General features: G+C 29.5%; 4 protein-coding genes across 5 annotated transcripts; all 4 read right to left on the bottom strand.

Moving 5' to 3' along the window:
• Positions 1-2,116: 2,116 nt before the first annotated feature.
• Positions 2,117-8,045, bottom strand: LOC105127717 (uncharacterized). 2 transcript variants are annotated; one of them, XM_011029096.1, is made up of 2 exons: positions 6,940-8,045; positions 2,117-2,242 (listed from the first exon to the last, which is right to left on the bottom strand). In XM_011029096.1, exon 1 carries the CDS (start codon positions 7,983-7,985, stop codon positions 6,951-6,953), a length of 1,035 nt encoding a protein of 344 aa, XP_011027398.1. In that variant the 5' UTR covers positions 7,986-8,045; the 3' UTR covers positions 2,117-2,242; positions 6,940-6,950. The 2 variants fall into 2 exon arrangements, with proteins under 2 accessions (XP_011027398.1, XP_011027399.1); XM_011029097.1 differs by lacking the exon at positions 2,117-2,242 and having other exon boundaries at positions 6,822-7,087; positions 7,274-8,045.
• Positions 2,400-3,262, bottom strand: LOC105127910 (uncharacterized). The gene is made up of 2 exons (XM_011029391.1): positions 2,566-3,262; positions 2,400-2,500 (listed from the first exon to the last, which is right to left on the bottom strand). The coding sequence occupies exons 1-2, from the start codon at positions 3,260-3,262 to the stop codon at positions 2,400-2,402; spliced, it is 798 nt and encodes a 265-aa protein (XP_011027693.1).
• Positions 8,046-13,415: 5,370 nt separating the features above from the next.
• Positions 13,416-19,482, bottom strand: LOC105127716 (carboxyvinyl-carboxyphosphonate phosphorylmutase, chloroplastic). Its single transcript, XM_011029095.1, is given in 9 exon segments — positions 13,416-13,833; positions 14,105-14,276; positions 17,784-17,839; positions 17,842-17,938; positions 18,163-18,182; positions 18,328-18,352; positions 18,457-18,539; positions 19,035-19,108; positions 19,199-19,482. Coding segments are annotated over 9 exon segments (870 nt in total). The 5' UTR covers positions 19,342-19,482; the 3' UTR covers positions 13,416-13,633.
• A 3,486-nt stretch (positions 19,483-22,968) lies between these two features.
• LOC105127715 (transcription factor LAF1-like) lies at positions 22,969-25,152 on the bottom strand. Its single transcript, XM_011029094.1, has 2 exons — positions 24,692-25,152; positions 22,969-24,121 (listed from the first exon to the last, which is right to left on the bottom strand). The coding sequence occupies exons 1-2, from the start codon at positions 24,855-24,857 to the stop codon at positions 23,286-23,288; spliced, it is 1,002 nt and encodes a 333-aa protein (XP_011027396.1). The 5' UTR covers positions 24,858-25,152; the 3' UTR covers positions 22,969-23,285.
• Positions 25,153-25,507: the final 355 nt, after the last annotated feature.

Here is a 25,507-nt window from a genome sequence, read left to right as displayed (position 1 = left end):
GAAGAATCTAAAACCAAAAACCTACATTTTTGTCATAATTTTTACCTTCTTTTTTTAATGTTCAGAACACCTTTTTTTTTATTTCATTTTCTTTGTTTCAATTTTTTCCTACCATTTATTGAGACTCATTAGCTAATCTGACTGAAATTTGGATGGAAACGTCGGAACTGTAAGCAGATAATGTAGATGATAAAATTGGCTATATATATTGATAAAGCCAACATTGAAAATGACAGATTGATGATATTTTCGTAGTTAATCCTATCTGTTAGAACTTGGAATCTTGAGATTATTGCTTTGGATTGGATCATCAAAATTCCCTTCTTGATCGAGCTGGTCAAATTGATGATGCTTCCTAGGTAACTGGGAATTTAAGATGTCAGCCATGAGTATATCAAGCATTGATTATAGGCTAAACCCACTATTTCCAACCCAGTGATTCGTCGTCGAGCTCTCCATCGACAGCATTTTAATGGGTTAGGAACCAACACAACCGTGGCTGGAAAAAGAAAGAAAAAGCAGGCCAACTGGGCCAGTCTGCCTTAGCATTGTCTTGTCCTCGAGCTCTCGGTTGCATTTTCTGAGCCCATCTAAGCTTTTCCTTGTTTATGTGTTGGGAAGTTTGTTAAAATATGGTTAATAGGTATAAAAAATTATTAAATTTTAATTTTGAATATTTATTGTTTAACACAAAACATCAACATTTAAATGAATTATAGATAAATAAAAAATTAATCTTAAATAATTATTGGTTGAAATGTTTTGACAAAACTCAAAACCTTTTACAGAATTATATCTAGCATTGAAAAAACAAAAAAAAAAAATTGTTTATAAATTAAATAGGTGAAAAGTTAAAATTTGTCTAAAAATCACTCAAAAATTTTAAGAAATGAGAAATTCTAGTAAAAGTGAGTTTTGAGTTTAAAGCCACTTGAATAATGGATCTAGGCTTGATTTTATTGTAAAATAATATTTTAAATCATAAAAATTATTTTTTATCAATTGAAATTTGGACATAGGTCTAGTTCATGAATAACTATTTTTTTCAGCCCATTGCTTGTCTAGTCCAACCAATGAATATTAACAGTATTTTTCAAAAGCATTTTATACAAACATGAGTAGATTTTTTTATTTAAAAAAATTAGATTTATGATCGTTATGTTCACATTTAATTATTGAGTCATGGTGGCTAATTAAAGGTTGAATGGTGGGAATTAATTCTTCTAACTTTTTAACTTTAAAAATTCACTATAAAAAAAGGTGAAGGAAGAGTGTAATACAATGTTTTATTTTTTTATATAGATTTTTGTGAACTCTTCCTCGACTCATTCTTGGTGTTTTTATTCTCTTTGTTATGCTTTAATTTTATTTTTAAATATCTAAAGTTTAGATTTACATTGTTAAGAGATAATTCAATTATTTTACTTTAGTTCAAAAACCTTAGTTTGAAAAAACATCTAAATCAAAGTGGCGTTATTGAAATTTTGAGAAGCATGTTACAAACATTTTAGCTGCAGAAATAACAAACAATAAAACCTTAAGAATAAATAATTTTATTATTAATAACAAAAGAATAAATGATTTTATTATTAATAAAAGTAAAATATTCATTATTTTAAAGTGTTACAACAAGTAAATACTTTTTTTTTTTAATTTAAGCATGGTTCATTTTATTATTAATATGCATAATAGAACTTTGTTTTTATATCAATTACAAATTTAAATATATGTTTAGCATGCATGCTAATATTTTTTTTAATTATATTTGTGTTAAAAACATGCAAGTTTCTTTTGAATTTTATTTTTGTTTGTGTATAAATTTAAAATTATAAATATTCTAAGCTTTTTTTAATAATTTATATATTAATATTTTGATAAATTAAATGTTATGCACCGATACAATATATTTACAACATGGAATAATGAGATGGTGATCCAGAAGCTATATGATGAAATTTTGTTGACACAGTGGGATTTATTACTTGGAAGTTTCAGAGCATAAGCCCACTTGTAATTTCAATTTTCTTTGCTCTACGAGCCCTTTTGGTCAACACATAAAGCTGCCGAAGACTTTTAATTTTCTTACGGCATTTAATCGATAAAGATATTGATTGAGAGAAGAAAAGTAGTAATTTTTTAGAATTACAGATGATACTGAATCAACAAATTAGAATTACAGATAACGCTGATTTATGAAAATCATGCCATATTTTGATACAATATCAAAGTATTATTACTCTACCTCGTACAAATTCAAACATAAAAATTAATATAAAAATAGGCTAAGGATGAGATATGCAACTTCGAAGGGCCAAAAATAGGCTAATTCCGAGGAGATACGATTGGATAGTTTATTGTATCTCTTCGTGCCAGCTTCTGTCCCAAGTAACTCTACTTGGTTATTGAAAAAACCAAGAAACAACGATAAGCAAATTACCCCATATAATAATCTTGTCGCCGTGTTCATCGACACCCCATGAACAACTAGATTCTGGAATGCCTTGTGTATTACTGCAAAAGATAATTTCAGCTTAAACAATATAATTATAGCAGTCCACATCTTACCTTTGATCAGGGCCCTGCTCTTGGTCATGGCTTTAAACCCACAAGCCTCCTCCAACACAGACACGGAGCTAGCCAATTGCCAAACGATGATCATATACACAAACCCCATGAAGTACAGAACCAACAGAACGATCCCAAACGAATAGAAGACTTTGAGATAGTGAAATCCGGTAAAAACAAACCATGCAATGATCAACACTAACGAAGAAACCAGGATGGCAACTACAGTGTATGCGAAAAAAGCTACAGAGACAGACAGAAAGGTGACCATCAGCCTCTTCCAAACCTTGGGGACAACACTCATAACCTTCTTGAAACTCACTTCTCGGTTAGTATAGATACTAGCTATGGTGTAAACAACAGCCGCGGATGAAAGAAGAGAGAAAATGAGACTAAGGATGAGATATGCAGCTTCGAAGAGCCAAAAATAGGCTAATTCCGAGGAGACATGATCGGATAGTTTATTGTATCTCTTCGTGCCAGCTTCTGTCCCAAGTAACTCTACTTGGTTATTGATAATCTTTCCGGAGAGAACATTGGATACCTCGATGTGAGCTAGGGAGATGAACGATAGGGGAAGAATCAAGGCAAGAGCTATCTGACTGAAGATCTTTCTCCATGAGAAGATAATCTTGTAGGCTTCTTTGTATATGCCAAAGACCCCAAGAAATTGCATCTCTTCTTGTTTTCTCTCCATGACTATTGTCTTAATTGAATTTTTGGCGCAGGGTGAAGAAATAGAGGGAGGAAATGATGAGGGAGAAGTGTGAAGGTTGTGTTTTGGTGAAACAAATGTATGTGTGTGAGTGTGATGCGCTCGCGTGACTTTTCAGCGGTAAGAAAAGTCAATGCTATATATATATATATATATTCTCGCTCGAGTGACTTTTCAGGGTAAGAACCTGTTGCTGCTACTTGTTCTTCCGATTAATACCAAGTCAGTGTCAAGATTGATTATGTAGTAGAAAAGACGTCCAATGGAAAAATTATTATATTATTAGAAAACAAAATTAAAAGAGATGAAGAAAATATTGTTAGCCCAGATATAATTTAACAGACGGGAACAATGTTCTCTCTTTCTTTGTAGATAATTGTGGTGTTCTAACATTAACGTGGGGGGGGGGGTTGTAAAACTAGTATTTTATAATACTATTTTTTTAGTTTTGTATTTTCAATTAAAAATATTAAAATAACTTTTTAACCTTTAAAATAAAATAAAAAATAGAGGAAAAATATAGGATTTTTTGTTATTTTCAATATTGTTGCATGGTTAAAAATAAATAGTGGTGTCCAATAATTTAATTCTTAAGTTAAAACGTATTTGTGTTATTTTGTTGTTGTTGGTTTTTAATTAATTAGTTAGGTGGGGTCATTTGAGTATTTTAATAAATAAATAAAGTTTAAAAAATTTGACACGTGTTATATAAGTACCATCTATTTGTCATTTTTAAATGATATATGTGACTAATTTCAATAATCTAGAAAGCTATTTTAGGGTGGCTTGAGTTTCGTTTCATGAAGTTTATTTTTAAAGAAAATTTTATTTTTAAATTAAATTAAATTAATTTATTGAATATAAGTGAATATTTTTTTTTATTTTTTATTTTTTTTTCTGGGACGTTACTCTAACGATTCATGCTACAAATTCTTATGTTGTTGTCCAAAATTTTGTGTTCAGGTTTCAACCATCTCAACAAGTAATTTTTTTATGTGATAGGTGATGTCCACGATGAAGTTACAGTGAATTGCTAATGATAATTTATTTTATTTTTTAAAAATATAATATTAGTAATTTACTTGTTTTAATTGATTGTTATCAAATATTTTTTACAATTCATCTGTCATCGTTGTTGTCCTAGTTTTAATTATATTACTAGACTTTTCAATATTATTAGATTTAGTTGTGTTAATTACTCAATGTAGACATTATTCTTATTTTTTTATAAATATTATTATCATCTAAACATCCTTTCCGCGTAATCAAATTTTTTTATCAGCCTGCAACGCGAATTGTGAATTTAGTCTTTGACTATTGCTTTTAAAATAGAACCGGTCCAGAGAGTTGTTCCAGACCTGGTTAATTCTGGACTGATGCTGATTAAACAAGAAATAATAATAATAAAAACCTAGTTGACTTGTCCAGATTCTTTACTGGACTAGCTGGGTTTTTTATTATATATTTTTTTCTTTAACTTGAAGCATTCTAGATGGTGAGTTGTTCATGTTTCAAGTCAGATTGTAATATAATAAAACGTCTCCTTTGCATATCACAGTAGTTGTGAACAGTGAAATGCCAAAGTATTTTACATTTTAGCCCTTGAAAATAAAAAATTATGAGAAGAAATATGCTTCGTAATCATAATTATTTTTTTTATTTTTTTTCTATTAGCCCTTTGTACTGTCTATTAAATTGCTTGCAGGTCTCATCTCTGGCTTAAAGTGGCTTTATTAGAATGAATCTTGGTTTTAACTTATTTTCCTTTTCTTATTCTCGTATTTTTTTATATTTTGATATAAAATGTTTTTTTTATTAACAAGATTTTTTTTCTAATAAAAAATAAGGTCAATTAAAAAAATATTCAAGAAAATTTAAATTATTTTAATTTAATAGAAAAAAATATTTTCAATCAAACCAAGATATAAAATATTTCCACCCCAGTGATTCGTCGTCGAGCTCTCCATCTATTGCATTTAATGGGTCAGGAACCAACACAACCGTGGCTGGAAAAAGAAAGAAAGAGCAGTCCAAACTGAGCCAGGCTGCCTTAGCGTTGGCTTGTCCTCGAGCTCTCGGTTGCATTTTCTGAGCGCATCTAAGCTTTTTCTTGTTTATGTGTCGGGAAATTTGTTAAAATATGGCTAATAGGTATATTTGAAGTTAAATTAAAAGTAAAATTTATTTACTTTATAGGTTAAAAATTTATTAAAATGTAATACATCATCATAATTTTAAATAATTATTAGTTGGCATATTTTGGTAAAACCCAAAACTTTTTATAAAATTATAACTTGCAATTAAAAAAATAAAAAAATTTCTAGTATTTATAAATTGAATAGGTGAAGAGTTAAAATTAGTTTAAAAGGCGCTTAAAATTTGCAAAGATTCTAGTTAAAGTAAGTTTTGAGTTTTAACTCTTTTGGACTTGATTTTATAATAAAATAATATTTAAATCATAAAAATTTATTTTTTACCAAGTGAAATTTAGATATAAGTCTAGTTCATGAATAACTATTTTTTTCAGCTTATTGCTTGTCTAATCTAACCAATGAATATTAACAGTATTTTCCAAAAGTATTTTATACAAACATTAATAGTTTTTTTATTAAAAAAATTAGATTTATAATCATTATGTTTAAATTTATTTCTTGAGTCATGGTAGCTCATTAAAGACTGAATGATTGAATGGTGAGAATTAATTTTTTAACCTTTTAAAATTTATTATAACTTAATATAAAGTTTTTTTAGATTTTTTTGGACTCTTCCTCAACTCATTTTTGCTGTTTTTATTCTCCTTTTTATACTTTAATTTTATTTTAAAAAATATAAAATTTAGATTTACTTTGTTTAGAGAAAATTCAGCCATTTTATTTTGATTTAAAAATTTTAGTTTCAAATTGCATCTAAATCAAAATGATGTTATTACAATTTTTAAAAACATATTGTAAGCATCCCAATTGTACAAGTAATGAACAATAAAATCTAAGAATAAATAATTTTATAATAGATAACAACAAAATATTTATTATTTTAAATTATTTTAACAAGTAACTACTATTTTTTATTTTAATTTAAAATATAGTTAATTTTATTATTAGTATGCACAATAAAACTTTGTTTTTATATCAATTACAAGTTCAAATATATGTTTAATATGCATGCTAATATTTTTTTAATTATATTTTTATTAAAAACATGCATGTTTCTCTTGAATTTTATTTTTGACCGTGTAAAAATTTAAAATTATAAACATTCTAAGCTTTTTTTTAATATTTTTTAATAATTTATATATTTATATTTTGATAAACTAAATATCATTATGCACCAATATAATATATTTACAGCATGGAATAAGAAGATGGAGACCCAGAAACTATATGATGGGATTTATTACTTGGAAGTTTCAGAGCACAAGCCCACTTGTAATTTCAATTTTCTCCGCTCTATGAGGCCTTTTGATCAAACACATAAAGCTGCCGAGGGCTTCAATTTTCCACGGCAATATTTAATCGAGAAAGAAATTGATCGAGGGAAGAAAAACAGTAATTTTTTAGAATTAAAGATGACACTGATTCAACAAATTAGAGTTACAGATGACACTGATTTATGAAAACCGTGTCATATTTTGATACAATATCATAGTATTATTACTCTACCTCGTACAAATTCAAACATAAGATTCCTCTAACTGGACATCCTTGGAATTCAATGGCACATGCTCTCCATGGTAAACATCAAGGTGATCCGACAGCGCTGACTTTTCAATATTTTCATGGTGGTTCGATTTGCAAACAAAATAGATCACTGTTTGGGTAACAAGTCCAAACAAAAGCAAACCAAGAAACAACGATAAGCAAATTACCCCATATAATACTCTTGTCGCCATGTTCATCGACACCCCATGAACAACTAGATTCTGGAATGCCATGAGTATCACTGCAGAAAATAAATTCAGCTCGAAAAATATAATTATAGCAGTCCACATCTTACCTTTGATCAGGGCCCTGCTCTTGGTCATGGCTTTAAACCCACAAGCCTCCTCCAACACAGACACGGAGCTAGCCAATTGCCAAACGATGATCATATACACAAACCCCATGAAGTACAGAACCAACAGAACGATCCCAAACGAATAGAAGACTTTGAGATAGTGAAATCCGGTAAAAACAAACCATGCAATGATCAACACTAACGAAGAAACCAGGATGGCAACTACAGTGTATGCGAAAAAAGCTACAGAGACAGACAGAAAGGTGACCATCAGCCTCTTCCAAACCTTGGGGACAACACTCATAACCTTCTTGAAACTCACTTCTCGGTTAGTATAGATACTAGCTATGGTGTAAACAACAGCCGCGGATGAAAGAAGAGAGAAAATGAGACTAAGGATGAGATATGCAGCTTCGAAGAGCCAAAAATAGGCTAATTCCGAGGAGACATGATCGGATAGTTTATTGTATCTCTTCGTGCCAGCTTCTGTCCCAAGTAACTCTACTTGGTTATTGATAATCTTTCCGGAGAGAACATTGGATACCTCGATGTGAGCTAGGGAGATGAACGATAGGGGAAGAATCAAGGCAAGAGCTATCTGACTGAAGATCTTTCTCCATGAGAAGATAATCTTGTAGGCTTCTTTGTATATGCCAAAGACCCCAAGAAATTGCATCTCTTCTTGTTCTCTCTCCATGACTATTGTCTTCATTGAATTTTTGGCGCGGGTGAATAAATGGAAGGAGGAAACGATGAGGGACAAGTGTGAAGGTTGTGTTTCGGTGATATATATATATATATATATGCGCACGCGTGACTTTTCAGCGGTAAGAAACTAACCTGCTGCTACTATTTCTTCTTCCGATTAATACCAAGTCAATGCTTGACTTTTCAGCGGTAAAAAACTAACCTGCTGCTACTAATTCTTCTTCGATTAATACCAAGTCAATTAATTATGTAGTAGAAAAGACGTACACTGGAAAAATTACTATATTATTAAAAGAAAAAAGAGATGAAGAAAATATTGTTAGCCCAGATATAATTTACCAGACGGGAACAATGTTTTCTCTTTCTTAGCCTTTCTTTTTTTAAAAAAAAACTATTTATCATGTGTTTAAAGGTTAAGTAATGTTTGTCCTTGAATAATTTTGGTGTTCTAAAATTACTTGGCGGAAAGAACAAGTATTTTGTGTTTGAATTCTACAATGAGTTTATAATACCATTCTTTAGTTTTTTTAAATACACAATAAAATAACTTTTTAATCTTTAAAATAAATAAAAATAATGGACAAATAGAGGATTTTTTTTGTTATTTTCAATATTGTTTCATATTAAAAAAGTATTGGTGGCACATAATTTAATTACTTAAGTTAAAGGGTATTTGTATTATTTTGTTATTGGTTTTGCTAATTAATTGGTTGGGTGGGGTAATTTGAGTGTTTTAATAATTAAATAAGAATTAAAAAAATTGATGCTTGTTGTGCAAGAGTTAACTAATTCATTATCTTTGAAAGACACATGTCGTTAATTTTAATGGCTAAAAAAATTATTTAAAAGTTATCTCGATTTAGTGATCCGGGTTACAAGTTTTGCAGGTTAATTGTGTCGACTTGAGTTTTTTTTTAATTTTTATATTTTTCTTGATTTTATCTTTCAATATTAGTTTGGTTGAGGATTATGCTTCATAATCATAATTAATTTTTCATTTTCTTTATACAAAGTTCTTATGATCTTATGACCTGAATTATAAGTTTTATGAGTTAATCAGGCTGACTTGTTTTTTTATTAATTTTATTTTTTAATATTGAGTTGATTAAGAATTGAACTTTATAATATTTTTTCAATTTATTTTTTATAAAGTTATACTGAACTCCTTGCTTGAGTTTGACATGTTAACCTATATGGACTCAGGTTATTGTTTTTTATTTAAATTTATTTTTATTTTAATAATTCAATACTATATTGATTGAGAATTGAGATTCATAATTTATTTGTACTTATTTTCTATAGAATTATCACAGTCTTATAACCTTAGTAACAAGTTAAATTGACTGACTTGATTTTTTTCTCTGTTTTTTAAGTTGATTTTTTTTTCCAATCTCATATTTTAATATTAGATTGAATAAAAATTAGAATTTATAATTTATTTCAGTTTGAGTTATATGAGGTTATTATATTTTTATGAATCAAATTGCAAGTTTGTTTGGTTATTTTAGGTGATATTTATGTTTTTTCTTGAAAAAATTATTATTTAAAATTAGATTGATAGTAAATTGAGTTTTATAATTTATTTTAATTTATTTTTTTATCTAATTCTTATAATCCAGGTTTAAAAGATTAACTTTAGTCAACTCAATTTATGTTTTTAGTTGAATTTTGTTTTTAATTTCATCTAATAATATTGAGTTTTGAGTTGAATATTTTTTTTATTTGATTTTTATAGATTTATCAGGTTTTTATAATCTGAACAATAAATTTGACAAGTTAACTTGAGTTAATCCCAAACAATTTAATATGTTGTCATTTCAATACTTAAAAAATTATATATTTGATTTTTTAAAATTAAACTATATTTTTATTATTCATCTGATTTTTGTTGGACCTATTAAATCAATTAAATCATATCAAATAAATCTTATATAATTTTTTTTTACTAAAAACACATTTACAACATCTAGATATTATTTATATTAAAAAAATAACTTATCCTTACAAATTATGTAGTTAATAGTATTCTTGGTCAGGCAGACATCATTGCATCTTTGTCTTGTTCGCATCTTAGGATAGATAAGCACAAAGAAGTAGTGGGCTAGATTATTCTTTATCGACTTTTTTGAAAATAAAATAAAATAAAAGAAATTATTACATATAGCAACCACCGTGATCGGTAGTATTTTATTCAGAAATTGCTTTCAGGTCTCATCTCTTAAAGTGGCTTTATTAGAATGAATCTTGGTTTTAACTTAGAGGTTTATTTTCCTTTTCTTATTCTTGTATTATTTTATGTTTTGATTTTAAAAATCAGGTTTTTTAATTAACAAGATGTTTTTAATAAAAAATAAGGTCAATTAAAATAAATACTCATGAAAATTTAAATTATTTTAATTTAACATAAAAAATATATTTTCAATCAAACCCCCTTACCTTATTCATGTCATTCTTTTTTATTCTAAAAGAAACATGATTTTTTTTTTAAAATAAATAGTTCCTTGTCAATAAAAACTTAAAAAAGAAATTTAAAAAAAATGACTTGATAATTATTACACAATTATATAAAAAAATAATTAATCTAAAAAAATCATTTAAAAAATTATAATAAAAAATATATTTTTATTCTCATTGAATATTCATAAGTAAAGTTCTTTTAAAAAACAAATTATATAAGCTTTGTATATATTATCATAAAAATATAAGATTATTTAAAAACTATTAAAAACGGAATAGCTTTTTAAATATTATTTTAATTATTTTATTAATAGTTAGTTTTATTCTAAACTAAAAAAATTGAATGATCAATTTAAAAGAAACCAATTGCCTTGGTTCTGAATATTCATAAGTAAAGTTCTTTTAAAAAACAAATTATATAAGCTTTGTATATAATAATTTACAAAGTAATTTTTAATATTATCATAAAAATATAATATTTTAATATGCTGATGTCAAAAATGATTTTTAAAAAATAAAAAAATATCGTTGGCATGCATTTTGGCACGAAAAGCTATTTAAAAAGCAATAGCAACCACACTTCCAAACATGCTCCTAAAAATTGAATGATCAATTTAAAAGAAACCAAGTGCCTTGGTTCTAGAAGGATGGACCCACAAGCCTAGCCCCCCCTGAAGGTCAAACACACCTGGATTTCAAAGGTCAGGATCTTGCAAATGGCTTTTTCTTAATAGGCAAATGACACGTTGTCCGTTAAAGATAAGATAAGGGCCAATGATGTGTCGTCAACGGTTGCAGTTTCCGGCCATCTTCAATGCCAAAAAATATGACTTTTTAGACCTTTAAACCCTATCTTTTAACCTTTTTTATGGAATAAAAAACAAAAAAAAAAATCTCACAAAATTCAATAAATTTATTTTTAATCTCAAAATCCCTATAATTGATCAAAAAATTCAAAATTAAATCAAATAAAAAAAACTTCATGAATCACATTCTACTTTTTTTTTTTACAAGCTTAAAGTTCCAAACTCCCTCAATAAAACTATGATCAATTCATTAACAAGGAGATTTGTATTTTCATAATTAAAATATGTTCATTTAGATTTTTTCTCTTTTTTTTTCCCTTTTCCAATGACTTTTTGTCTCATCTTTTGATATCCAGAGATTAATATGAAAAAACAAAGTTTAGAAATGAAATATAAAAACATAAAACAATAGGGACCAGAATGTAAAAAATAAAATTTTAGGGACTTGAGTGAAGTTTTCCATGCATTTTAACAATAAAATGAAAACAAAAAATTAGACTCTGCTCTTGTTTTTTAAATTTAGTTTTGAAACTATAAATCTAAAATTTTATTTTGTAATATTGATTTTACATTTAATACCAACACAATCTCAAACACTCCATGTACACATTAGAATGAAAAAAAAAAATCCCAATATATAAAACGAAGTCAACATGACTTGCAAAAATATAATATCAAACAAACAAAGTTTGATGACTACAATAAAAAAAAACAGCTTGAATAATGTTGCCCATGATAAAATGAGAGAGAATGAGCAATTATGCGCAATGTTTTTCTATTTTATTTTAGTATACTCTACGGTTATAATTTTTTATCTCTATATTCCAGTGAAAATAAATAATTAGCTCTCTAAATTTTAGAAAATATTATTTAATTCATAGATTTTTATTAAAAAAAATAGAAGAAGCTAAAACCCTAAGAAAACATTGGAACTTCACACTAAAAAGTATTATTAATTAGAACAATGTAATGATAACTTTACTTCTCTATCTACAAAGCTTAACATTAGTTATTGGGGGCATTAAAGTCATTTTACATGGTCTATTTGTCAATACCAAATTGAGCATGGGTAAATAAGTTCTTTCTTATATTAATTTTATAGTGAAGTGACTAAAATATCTTTGGAAGCAAAAAATTTAAACATGTCATGACAAGAGCATTTTTATATTTTCATAATTGTTTTTTAGTTATTATAATATCATTTAAGGGGAAATTTGGTATTTTTATAAATTTAAAAAATAATAAACAAGTAAAATACATGGTGAAATAACCAAAATACCTTTAAGATTAAAAAATTTAAACATAGAGCCGATGTGCATTTTCAACTTTCTACAATGATTTACAATAACTTTTCCTATTAATTAAGTCATATTAGAAGCAATTTCATAAATAAAAGATGGGCGTTAACATACAATACTAGGAGGTATATGAGAGGTGTCCTCATAATTTGAGCGACAGGAGTAGCACCTCCCAATGTCAAGAAATGTTTTTTTACTGTGTTGTTAGATGCATCACTATAACCTTTTTCATTTGAAGTGGTTCATGTTAATATTGATAATTTAGTTTGTTGTTGATGAATTTTTTTATTTTTTTTTCTCTCTTAAAAATTACAATTTGACTCTCGTGATTATTGATATTTTAATTTCAATTTTTGTTTTTTAATTTTTGTTCTTCATCTTTTTATGGGACTTTAATCACATTAATTTACCTCATGAGCTTTGTTTTCATATATATATAACAACTAAATAAATCAATTAATATAGTAAGGTTGATATTTATATAAACTAATCAATATAAAACTACTAATGGTGAGCGCTCAACATAAATTTAGAAACATTTACAGTAAGTAGCATAAAAGTTAAAAAAAATTTAAAATATTGGACGCCATAATAGCTGCATAATAGCGAGGGATGCATACAAAATCCTCTATCTCATTATTAAACAAGTTATGAAATAACGAAAATCCAAGACTCCATTTAAAGACGTATAAAACGTGTAAAATGTGTTAGCATTAAAATATATTTTCCGTGTAAAATACAGAATTTACACAACCCCTGGATATATGCATCTTGAAGGTGAGGATACTATAGTTTCTCTGAATTTAGAAATGAGAAATTTCGATGTCTGCGGAAAATTAAATGTTGAAATATTGGGTTACTCTAGATCTAAAATAGTCCAAATAAATTGTGTTTAAATCTTGAACATTGGTGATGGCGACTCCACCTTGAACAAGGTTTGACAGCACTCGAGATTTTTCCAGGACAACAAACATCAAGGTTTTATTTCCAGTCCCATCATCACTCTAGAAAACGCTAGCCTCACATGAACACGTGGCACAATCTACTAATACAGGTATATATTACAAGAAAGATAACCTTAAGCCAAAGGTTCAAGCAGCATTAACAGCAATCTTCATCCCAGATTCACAGTGTCCTGCAACATTGCAAATGAATAAGTTTTGTCCCTTTGATAATTTTATCAGATCTTTTCCTGATTTATAAACTTTTGCACCCGCTGGAGTGATGCAACTGCTGTACCCTCCTCTGTTCACGGCCACCACATTGTGGATCGTTGGATCATAAGTGAATACTGAAAAATCTCACCAGAGAATGTACATAAAACAGCCTTGTTATTTAGCTTGAACACCTCTTGAACATGATACATAGCAAATGCACAGGCTTTGTTTCTTGATTCCCTTAATTTACCAGTTCTCAACAAATTTTCGTCCATCAATATTCTTTTTCATGTGTCTGTGTCTATTAACATTATTAACAACTACTACGTGGCATTTTCCAGTTTTCTTTATGACCATTTCCTGCATGACTTTAACTAGTAGAAAAAAGAATGTGACGGAACTTACCTAGGGTGTCACCAGCTTTAAAGCGCTTGCCTTTCGGCCAACTATCCATATTAAGGGTCCAACCACCAGAGCCGCCGACTATGTAAGTTGCTGCGTGAACGTGCCCAGTGAGAACCATTAAGCACAGGAGTGCAGCCACATTAACCATCACTAGATCTGCACTGCCCCTTCCCTGAACCATGTTTAACTATTGCTTGTAAAAAAGAAAGCTGAAGTTTTGAGTGAGAAGATTGATGTGAGGATACAAAGCAAGAAAAAACATAGCCTTTTATAAAAGATTTACTGAAATAAAGAATTTGAGGGGTACTATCTATTTTTGAAAAATGGCAAAACATGAAGACAAAACGGTGACTACAAAAGACCTGCATTGATTAAAGGTGACGCCAACAACTCCATTATAGGCACTAACTTGGGCTTTCAGTGTTGAGGATATGATAACCTGCCATTAAAGAACATGAAGCTGGTGGGACTATAAAGGGTGTCCTTTGGACTGTACAAGGACACTCGATTACATAGCATGAGCAGCTACAAGTAGAAAAAGTTTTGGCCAGTGAAATTGTAGCGTGGTGGTTGCACTAAATAAAAAGGTGACAAAAAGAATTTCACGGGTATGATCAGTTGGCCACCCGTGAACCGTGAACGGACCTGTGTACCTCCATCCACTTAAATTTAAGGTTGCTTTGCCGTGAAGGACGTAGGGAATGGATTTTTCTTTTTTTACAATGATCACACACAAAAGGTTTTGGTATTTAAGGATTTTTTTTAATTTTATTTTTTAATATTAAATTTACTAGATATTAAATTTCATTCTTTGTTTTGATTTATTTTCTATAGAGTTATTCCAGTTTGATAACTAGAAACAAGAATTTTATAAGTTAACCATGTTAACTTATACTATTTTTTTAATTATTTTTTCTCAGTTTTGTCCTTCAATATTGAGTTGATAATTGAACTTTATAATTATTTTTTATTTGCTTTTAACAAAGCTATCACAGCCTCATAACCTGATTTGCGAGTTAGTTGGGTTAACTCAAGTTTTTTTTCCTTTTAATTAAATACTTTTATTTTCTCAATTTTATATTTTAATATTAGGTTGATTGAGAATTAAAATTTATAATTTATTTTTTTTCTATGAAGTTATTTCGATCTCTTGATCAAAGTTTGGTAGGTTAATCCAAGTTAACTTATATCATTATTTATTTATTTATTTGTTTCAATCTAAACCTTAAATATTGAGTTGATTGGTAATTGAGCTTTATGTTTTTTTACTTGCTTTTTGTGTGGTTATCTCGATCTTATGATCTTGATCACAGGTTAAACCAGTTGATTTGAGGTTTTTTCTTGGTGATTTTTTTTTCAAATTTATCCTTAATATTAGGTTGATTGGAAATTAAAATTCATAATTTGTTTTGATTTGTGTTCTATGAGGTTATTTCAGTCTTTTGACTTAGATCATGAATTTAGTTAGTTGAGTCGCTTGGTTTTTTGTGTCATTTTTTTTTAATTTTATCATTCAACATTAAGTTGTTTGAGAATTGAGATTTATAATTTGTTTTGATTTACTTTATATGAGATTATTTCAATCTCATGATACAAGTTTGACAAGTTAACTCGTGTTAACTCAACTTATTTTTTTAGTTCAATTTTGTTTTCGTTTCATCCTTCAATATTGGGTTAATTGAGAATTAAGTTTAAAAAAAAAATAGTTTGCTTTATATAGAATTATCAGGGCCTTATGACTGAGATAGTAGATTTGACATATTAACGTAAGTTGATATAAGTTGATCTAATATGTTGTTGTATTAATATTTTTTTAAAATATTATCTTGATTTTTTTTTAGTCATACTACATTATTATCATTTAAGTTGTTTCTAGACATGTCAAGTTAAGCATGTTATATTAGATCAATTCTCATATAATTTAAGTTTTTTTGGCTAAAAAAATACATTGCCAATACTCAAATATTTTTTTAAATAAAAAAATTTAATTTTACCCGAAGTGTTATAGTGCAGGCAATGATATAGTGTGTATCATCAACACGCATTACTCTTTTACTTTTTATTAAATAATAAATTATACTTGGATAATTAATAATCAAAACCAATAAATAAAATATAAATATATAAATTTAGCAATGAATAACATATGAATATAATAAATATTAAATCTTTGATACTTATGGCTATTGTTAGAAACTTTGCTTGATGTATTACACAACCATAATTTTAGCAAATGTTAATTAACTAAAAGTAGAAGACATATTGGTTTTAGTATACATCATCTCACAAAAAATTATTTATTGTAATATTTATTTATTTTATATTTTTTCTTTAAAATTTAAAATTTATTTTATTCTTCAATATTTGGGAGATTTAACTTTATGTTTTGTTGTGATTTGCTTTCTATATGGTTATTTTAATCTCTTGACCCGTGTTACAAGTTAACCCGGTTGCCTTAATTTTTTTTTAATTCATTTTTTTTTTAATTTTATTCTTTAATTGATTAGAAATTAGGTTTAGAGTAAAAAAAAAAACTAAAAGTAAACTAAAAAAACATAACTAAATTATTACGAAATTAGATGAGGATTGAGTGTACAAAACATCCATCAGCTGCAGAGATAATACCAGATAAAATGAAGTACATGGCTAGTTGAAACGTCTAAGGTTGTGTTTGTCAAGGGGGATTGAGGAAGTGATGGATGAAAGGGGAGGGATGAATTGTGAAGGCTCGGTTATTTCCTTATTTTAGGAAGAATGATAAGGACCTAAAGAAGAAGTGGAAGGACCTCTCCTATTCTTCCTGATTTGTAATTTCCAATCCTCATAATTTGGGCGGAATAACTTTAAACCCTCCATCCCATGTTAGCCAAACAACTACATAGATGGGTTCACATCCCATCCTTTTCCCTAGCTACACTTTCATTTTATCATATTCATCCTCCCCCAATCCATTCTTTTTGACAAACAGACCCTAGATTTTGATACTCGAAAGTAAATGGAGCAAAAAGAATAAAAATAAAGTAGAGTTGTTCTGCTTCAATGCAGCAGTCATCCACTATGGAGCTCACAAAAACACATTTACTTATCAAATAGAAAGGAAATATAGAACTAAAATATCCAAACTATGTTCTCTTAAGCTAAAGGATCCGTTATTTGGAGGATACTGAGTTTTTCTAGGAATAGGTCCACAGAATATTGGAACAGGAAGCATTGCAATAAAAAGACTAAGAAATTAGAAAATCAGATGTTGATATATAGTTCAATTTAAATGGCTTTATATGGTCTCATCACCTGCTGTTGGTTGCAAACAGATTAAAGGCCTCAACCTTGAGGACATAATGACAGTGGTCAAATCACAGTGCGGGATACAAAAGGAGAGAAATTTTAGAATAAAATGCTTCTCTAAGTCTGGGAATAACACACATTTTCTCATGTTCTTCCTCCATGGATGTAGAACTTGCAATAAGTTTATTAAGAATAGTTCAGCCAACACTGGCGTAGGCCAGTAGTAAAGAAATTTCAAAACTGTGGTCAGTGTGACTCGTGAATGAAGACCTTTCCTGCTTCCAATCCAAAGCAACATACTAGCATCAAACCAGCTGAATGCCACTTTAATGGTGATAAAAAGTCGAACATCCTATCAACAGAAGAAGAATTTAAAATAACACAAGATGCATACCTCCATGTATAGATTAGCCCTTGAAATGGCATCTGAGTGACCAGGTTTTGCTGATGTGCACGTGCATCAGTCCTAGCCACAAGGAAGAAATCAGAATCCCCAGCAGCATCTCTGGCAGATGCTATTTTGGCAGCATGCTCTTCTGCAGGTATAACCTAAAAAGAAGAAGAAAATGAGGAAGCAAAGAAAAGGAGAATGTAAAGACACTAAATCCTCAAAGTTTTTTACCAGAAGGAACAATTACATCAATTTAACAAAGGGATCTACAGAAATGAGACATCTAGCTTCCTTGCATGCGCTATTCCAATCAAAAAGCTGGTGTCTAAGGAAAAATCAGCAGAATCTCTTATACTACAAGACTAGAAATCGAAATGAATACCTGTTTGCCACGCACATGCCCTGCAATTGAACACATGAAGAAAGATAATCAGAATTGGAGGCAGCTTACTGAAAACATAAGCTTACGTTTACTTGTGGAAATTTTTCCAGTTTTTCAGAAAAATACAGTCAAAACGAACATCAACGAAAGGGTGGTGATTCTAACCACACTTCTTTGGCCATGCTTGATCCTGGAAGAAAAATCAATTTCAATCAGTTGGTGTATAGCCATGAAAGGAAGGAACAACTCCGTGTTGCCATCATCATTTGCAAAAGAAAGCTAAAGAAGGAGCACCTCTAGAAAGCATCCAGCTGCACCAGCTGCAATCAAGTCTTTGACAGTCCTCTGAACATTGAGAGCATAGCCACCACTAGTGTCTGAACTGAGCAGAAACAGAGGAGAAATCCCGAGGTTCATATAAAAAGAAATGTGTATTATTAATATAAGACATTCAAGTCGACATGAAGAGATTTAATTAACCAGTTTATGCTTCCAAGTAATGCAAGATGACATAGATGAAAATGTACTTGAAAGCAAGTCTGGTTCCTCTGATTTCTACACCCCAACGGAAAGTTATAGTATTTTCCAGCACGCCATTTACAATTACAATTTACAAGTTAAGGTCGTTGATAATAAAATAACTTCTTTCTTTTTGATAATCAGCGAAATAGCTTCTTAAATTGTTTTCGATAATAATATATTCACGGCGGTATCAAGCTACAACAAGCCCATATTTTTTTTACAATGTTAAAACAGGCTAATTATCTATAATCAGAAATAATAATCACTATACAACAAAATTACATCTTAAGAAAAAATAATTACACCCAAATTGAAGAAAAAAAGTTTTTCTTAAAAAAATAAAAATTTACCAGCATCAGCTATGATGGGTATGAGCGGAGCCGGCGCACAAACCGTCCTAGCCGTAGCAGCCATTTCCGGTGGCCTGCAAAAACCAATCCAAGCAATATTAAAAATCTTAAACAAATGCAAGTACTCATCAAATGAGTAGAGAGAGGAGTGGTGGCCCACGTACGTCAGGAGGTCAAAGTCGGGTTTGCCGAGTAGAGAAGCAGAGAGAGGATAACCCGAAATAAAACCGGCAATGAATCCGGTATCGTCTTCGTTTTCAATCAGACGGTATATCCTCGTCGTCGTCGTCGTCTTCTTTCTCTGCATTCTCACCGTTGGATACCCAGAGTACTTTAAGTTTGCCTTTGACTTTGAGTTTGACCGTCATGCCGAATGGTTCGGGAGTGCAGTTTTAGTAGCCATTGGCGTCATCGACATTTTAAATTTAGAGAGAGACGATGAACAGATGATTTTGTGTTTTTAGAGGGCTAAATAATAATATGTTGGGGTATACGCGCCAGTAAGGCACGTGTGTGGTTGGGTGGATGATTTTTCTGCTTCTTGTTGTTGTCGTTTTGGACAAGGACCTACTGATGCAAAAGGTTTTTTTTACACCATAAAAAGAACGCGCGGACGCATTTTTAACACCAGATAAAAAAAATTAATTATAAAATATAATTTTTTTGAGTATGTTTAATAAAATAACAAAGGTTATATATGTAAATAAATTTTAAAAAATTATTAATACTGATCAAATAGCAAGTTAAAAAATTAAAAGATAAATGTGTATTGAAAAAATATAATTTTGTACTGAAGTGAGCCTTTCAATTTATTTCTTATTTTAATTATATGAAAATATTTTTTTATATAAAAAGATAAATAATTTGAATTGCATTGAGTAAAAGCAAGTTTTATACAAATAATAAAAGCAAGTTTTAAATATTAAAAAATTCTATTTTAATAATTTTGACAGAAATAGATATAAAAATATAAGACTATATATTATTTGCATGTTTATGTAAGGAATTTTTTTTAGTGGATCAACGTTGATGTCTCTTAGCTGATATCATTACTTAATCCAAGTTTTAAATAAAATTTTATTAGAGTTTATTTGATATATTTTAATTATTTTTTAGTTTTGAACACCACTTTGTCAACCATGTAAAAACCACTTGTTTTGATTTTTATTTAAATATTAAAATAATAATTTTTTTTTTTATCAATTCAAGTTAATTCAGATTATTTTATAATTTAGATTATAAATCCAATTAAATTTAATAATTTTTAAAATAACCATGAAGAGCCGTGTAAGACTAGCACATGCTAATATTAAAAAAATAAAAAATACTGTAAGCTTATTGGAAAACTAAGTAGAAATTGGATGGCTTTTAATGAAGTAACAACCTAAATACGTGTTTAATAAATTAATTTTAAAAAGATGGAGAGAATAATACTAAAGAGGCTAGGTGGTTGGGACAATTAAAAGCTAGCCAGTCACAAGAGTTTGCAAAGCCAAGCCCACATACTTGATTTTATTTTTTTCATAAATAAAACAATATTTTTTTGGGACATTTAAAAGCAAGCCAGTCACATGAGTTTACAAAGCCAAGTCCACGCACTTGATTTTAAATTTTTTTATAAATAAAATAATATATATTTTTTAAAAAATATGATGCTTTGTCTATTTTGTTTAATTCATTACATGGATGATCTCTAAGCATCTCAAGCATCTAGAAACTACTAGAAAATCAAATTTTAAATCCTTAAGACCCAAAAACCAGTTTCCTTTTACTTCAAACACTTAAAAATATCTTATGAACCTTAAAAAAAAGATGATTAATTTACAATTTATCATCTTGTTTTTCCTGCATTGTTACAATTCTTGGGTCTAAATCCTCGTAGGGTTATATGCCTTTTTCTTCTTAATACATTGGCCTAAATTAATGTCATATCGCGATTTTTGTCCAATCAGCGCAAAAGATCTCTATTATCTCCAGATTATGGTTTTTGGCCACTTCCTAATTAATCAAAGCATGAGTCAAAATTACAATCAAGGCTCTCATCCAGGGATGATGATAATTTTCATCAAATCCACGGAGTATTCTATTGGATTATATTTTTATTTGATTTCATCTTATGATAATATTTTATTTGAACTGACATAAAAATAATAATAAATTGTTCTTGGAAAATTAATTTATTTTTTAAAAAATATTTGATACATGATTTTATCATGTTTTTAGCTTTTAATCACACATAAAATATGAACATATTATTTTTTTTATTTTTTTCTTAGGTTTTCTTAGCATTCCAAAAAATATTTACTAGATTCACTTACTCTTAATTTGAACAAGGTTTTAAAATATTATTTTAAATTTTTTATTTGAATCTTACTATATTCACTTACTCTTAATCTTACTATATTATTTACTAGATTCACTTACTATATTCACTTTCATTATTAAGTATCTCATATAAAAATAATAATACTAATAATAAATTGTACATGAAATTCAATTCAAATCTTTGTTTTATTCTTAAAATTTTTAAATAGATTTTTAACATGATTTTATCATATTTATGGTGTTTTTAGCTTTTAATCACACATAAAATATGAAGATGCTATTTTAATATTTAAAAAGCTGCTTTAACAATTACAAAATAATTTTTCAGCAAAAATATTAATTCCAGTTAAAAACAATGAGTTCGCTAATATAAATAAGAGATACAATAATAAAAAATTATCTTGATTGAAAAGCAATTCAAAAAAATTGTATTTTTTAATTTAATAATAGTGTCAAATTGTTTTTTGAGATATGAATTTTTTTTTTATGTTTAAAGAAATTTTAGTTTCCCTATAGTGTAGTACATGCGATCTAATTTATCCTCAATTAAAAGTGCTCTGAATTAATACGAATTGCCAATTAAAATAATCATACATTTATCCAAAGAACATAAAAACCCCACAAGCAGGTAAATAAAACTAAATACTGATAGAAAAATAAGTAAATAAAAATCAAAATTAGAGCTAGATTCATAATGGATTATAAGATCTAAATTGATTTAATATAAAAGAAAAAGAAAATGAGATAAAAAGAACTTTGTCGGTGAGTTGGTTTGAAAATCACCGACAACAGCTATACACACACACACGAGTCGATTTTTTGTGCTTAAAGAGTTACAAATCGCTTCTTCTTCTTTTTTTTTGTTTTACAAAAGAGCTTGTAATTGTATATTCAACTATTCATGCATGGGATTCATAACACCTTCGAAATTCTTCACATACGAGAAATTAATATAGCTGCAATAGTACAGAACATATATATGACGAAAATGGAAACTACTCATGCCAACCTGACATTTTCAATATTTTTGTTAGAATTCTCAAATTATGACAAAAAAGGGGATCGGCCATAATGTCTTTGTTGAGGTTGTTAAGAATCTAAGAGAGTGAAATCATTGCAAGTCTTTGGTTGGATAATATCGTTTATTTGGATTCCTGTCATAATTAACTTAGTTTATATATGTACAAAGTACAAGTATCATTAAAGAATCATCATTAATCTTCATGGCATGGATTCAGTGATAAATCAGATCATTATGCCACAAGTTTGTGAACTGGATGCGAATACAATTGATTTTATTTTCTTTGGGGTCTCAACGAACGACGCACTTAGTCTAATTGGCATCACCATTGTCAAAGTAAATTATTTTTCAAAAAAAATAAATTATATGGAGTAGAGCTCAGATTTAGAAATATTAATTTAAGATGATGGGTGAGAGTTCTCTGAGAGGAAGGTTTTTCGAATTCCCACTTCCGATTCATCACACAATAACCAAAAATATATATAGGGGATCGAAAAAGAAACCAGTGAGCCATAGCTAGCTTGGGAGTGTGACAGATAAACCATGTAAATAGGTTTTTTTTTATTAAACAAATGGATTCATCGATAAAAATATGACAAAGTAAACAAAATCAATGCTTAAGGATGCATCAAAAAAACGTACTATATGTATGATCTTGGCATCTCTGACCTAGAGAAGATCAAGAATGTCTTGAGATTCACATGAAGGTCGTCTACATCATACGTTATTACGCTTGAATCTTTCAATATATATAGGAATTGTTACCAAGTATAAATTACATGAAAGCTACGATACTGTTGTTACTTAATTTTCATGCCATCAACATTTTTCACAGGATCAAAAGAAAGTGTAAGCCCTACACTATAATGCATGTGATAAAATATAATTGGAGTTTTTGGGGGTGATCAAGAAGATATACCCACACCAAGAAAATCTATAAAAGGAACATCCTTGTGTCTGATAGATTCATGATCTCCTTGCTCTTGATGGTTACTCGTCGCTCTCATATTCTTTAATGTGGATGAATTATGACAACACAACTCTTTCTTGATCATTCCATGGTTTCCATTATCATCTCCAAGTTTAATGGATCCTAATGGACTTGGAACAACCTTTCTACAGTTTGGAAGCCCGAATTTACTGGAACTCCAGTTGCTGCTACGCACTGAAGAATTCATATGGTATCTATAAATAGATTGATCGGAGACTTTGGAGCTCTCGGTGGTGCATAATAAACTTGAGTTGAAGTAATTATCTCTTCCTTTCCTTCTCGATAAATCCACCAAACAAGAATTGTTTGAAGCTGCTAAAGTTGATGGGAGGGAATTCCAAGAAGGTGAAGAACTAGAAGGAGATATTGAGAATGTCCTATCTTTACTGGCGTTTCGAAATTCGCACTCTCTAGAGCCCTCAAATCCAATTCTCGTACTGAACATCTCTTGAGTCCTAGATTTCCTTGCATGCGAATTACTGAAGGGGGGATTGGAGTCACTTACACGATCTTGATAACTCCGCTTTCCACATAGCTTGGATAGTTCCCTTTGCTTTCTCGCCATTATTACATGCCAATGATTTTTCACAGCATTATCCGTTCGACCTGGAAATAGTCTGGCTATTAATGCCCACTTGTTTCCATGAACATGATGAGCTGCTAGTAGTCTCTCTTCTTCCTCTTCACTGAAGGGTCTCCTGTTGATTCTAGGATCAAGTTGATTAACCCACCTCAATCTGCAACTCTTCCCTGCATAAAGAGAGAAAATCAGGAACCAATTAAGTGATCAAAGTGTGTGCATGTGTGTGTCCTTGTAATATTTAGAGAGAGAGACTGGCGTCATTAATATACTTGGTATAATTTTATCTCCCTTATCGCACGATAGGAATTTTGGAAGTTACTCAAGCTGGCACCCACATATATGAGACATTATAGATCCAATCATAAGCTGGTAAAATTACCTCCATGAGAAAATAAAAATATCTGGTAAAATTACGTCTAGCATGATCCAGAAGTCCTACACACATTTAGAGAGACATAATAACATTGATATATCTGTTAATTAATGCTTAATTAAGATAAGAATCCATCTGCAATTAATCTTAATTCTTGAAAACCCGTTTCAAGTAACAAATTAAAATTTCAGATATGCGTATACTGTATGAGCTAATACCTTCTTGCAATATTTTTCCTACGATAATCTGTGGATATATGCTATCTCTAAATTAAGCATCAATTTCCGATTATCTAACGTGTTTGATCTTAATGATATTCACCTGATTTATAAAAAAAATAATTTAGAAGTTAAATATAACTAACCTGATCTTCCTTGGAGCTTCTCTGCAATATCATTCCAGTTTTGTGCACCGTATTGTTCAACCAGTTGCCTGAGTTTGTCATCCTCAGCAGGTCTCCAGTGACCTCTAGGGCAAGCAGCACTCTTTGCATCATCACTTGAATTACCGGCCAAAGAATATTGCTCCATGGATCGATGGCCAACAGTACTTTTAATGTCGAACCCCTATCTATCTATGAATTCTTTACCATCAAATACAACAGAAAGAAGTCCACAAGAAGATATATAGTTGCATAAGAAACGAGCACCAACAGAATAAGAAAGCGGGGTGTTGGTTTAGGGTTAGGATGGCAAGTCACTTTTGTTGGTTTTACACGACATTTTTAGCCCTAGTATACTGTAGAACCAATGACCGTTTCTTGTTATTACATGCTCTTAGCCCAAAATCTTCTTCTCACCTATATTCTTTTTCTTTTTTGTCGTCTCCTTTATTTCTCTCTCTCTATTTTCTTGAGACACACACACACACCATTTTAAGCCATGGTACCACGTTAAATCAAACAAACCCCATTGATTAATTATTGGGTATCTTGATAATAGTTTGAATACTGGTTAAAGAGACAGCTCTCCCTATTTGCAAAGACTTCTTTCCCATTGTCTTTCATGAAAGTTAATTAGCGGAAACACGAGAAATGATGATCTTAATCCGATTGGTCATTTCTAGATGCAACCGAAAACTGGCCTGGCATGACAATGTGTGACTACGGCGACAAATGAGTCCATCTTAGGGTTTAGCAAGCGATGAACATTGGTCTAATTGGCTGGCGAAACAGGAGGCG

The sequence above is a fragment of the Populus euphratica genome, unplaced genomic scaffold (genome assembly GCF_000495115.2).
Source record: "Populus euphratica unplaced genomic scaffold, PopEup_1.0 scaffold93.1, whole genome shotgun sequence".
Taxonomy (NCBI): domain Eukaryota; kingdom Viridiplantae; phylum Streptophyta; class Magnoliopsida; order Malpighiales; family Salicaceae; genus Populus; species Populus euphratica.
Note: the sequence above shows the minus strand (reverse complement) of the source record. Positions and strands in the feature narration are given on the sequence as shown.

Bases quoted from the DNA above. Each gene is read 5' to 3' on its own strand.
- LOC105127910 (XM_011029391.1), bottom strand. From the start codon at position 3,262: ATGGAGAGAAAACAAGAAGAGATGCAATTTCTTGGGGTCTTTGGCATA. The intron at 2,501-2,565 runs GTAAGATGTGGA...GTAATACACAAG, and splicing joins GAGCAGGGCCCTGATCAAAG to GCATTCCAGAATCTAGTTGT.
- LOC105127717 (XM_011029096.1), bottom strand. From the start codon at position 7,985: ATGAAGACAATAGTCATGGAGAGAGAACAAGAAGAGATGCAATTTCTT.
- LOC105127715 (XM_011029094.1), bottom strand. From the start codon at position 24,857: ATGGAGCAATATTCTTTGGCCGGTAATTCAAGTGATGATGCAAAGAGT. The intron at 24,122-24,691 runs GTTAGTTATATT...CTCTTTATGCAG, and splicing joins GAAGCTCCAAGGAAGATCAG to GGAAGAGTTGCAGATTGAGG.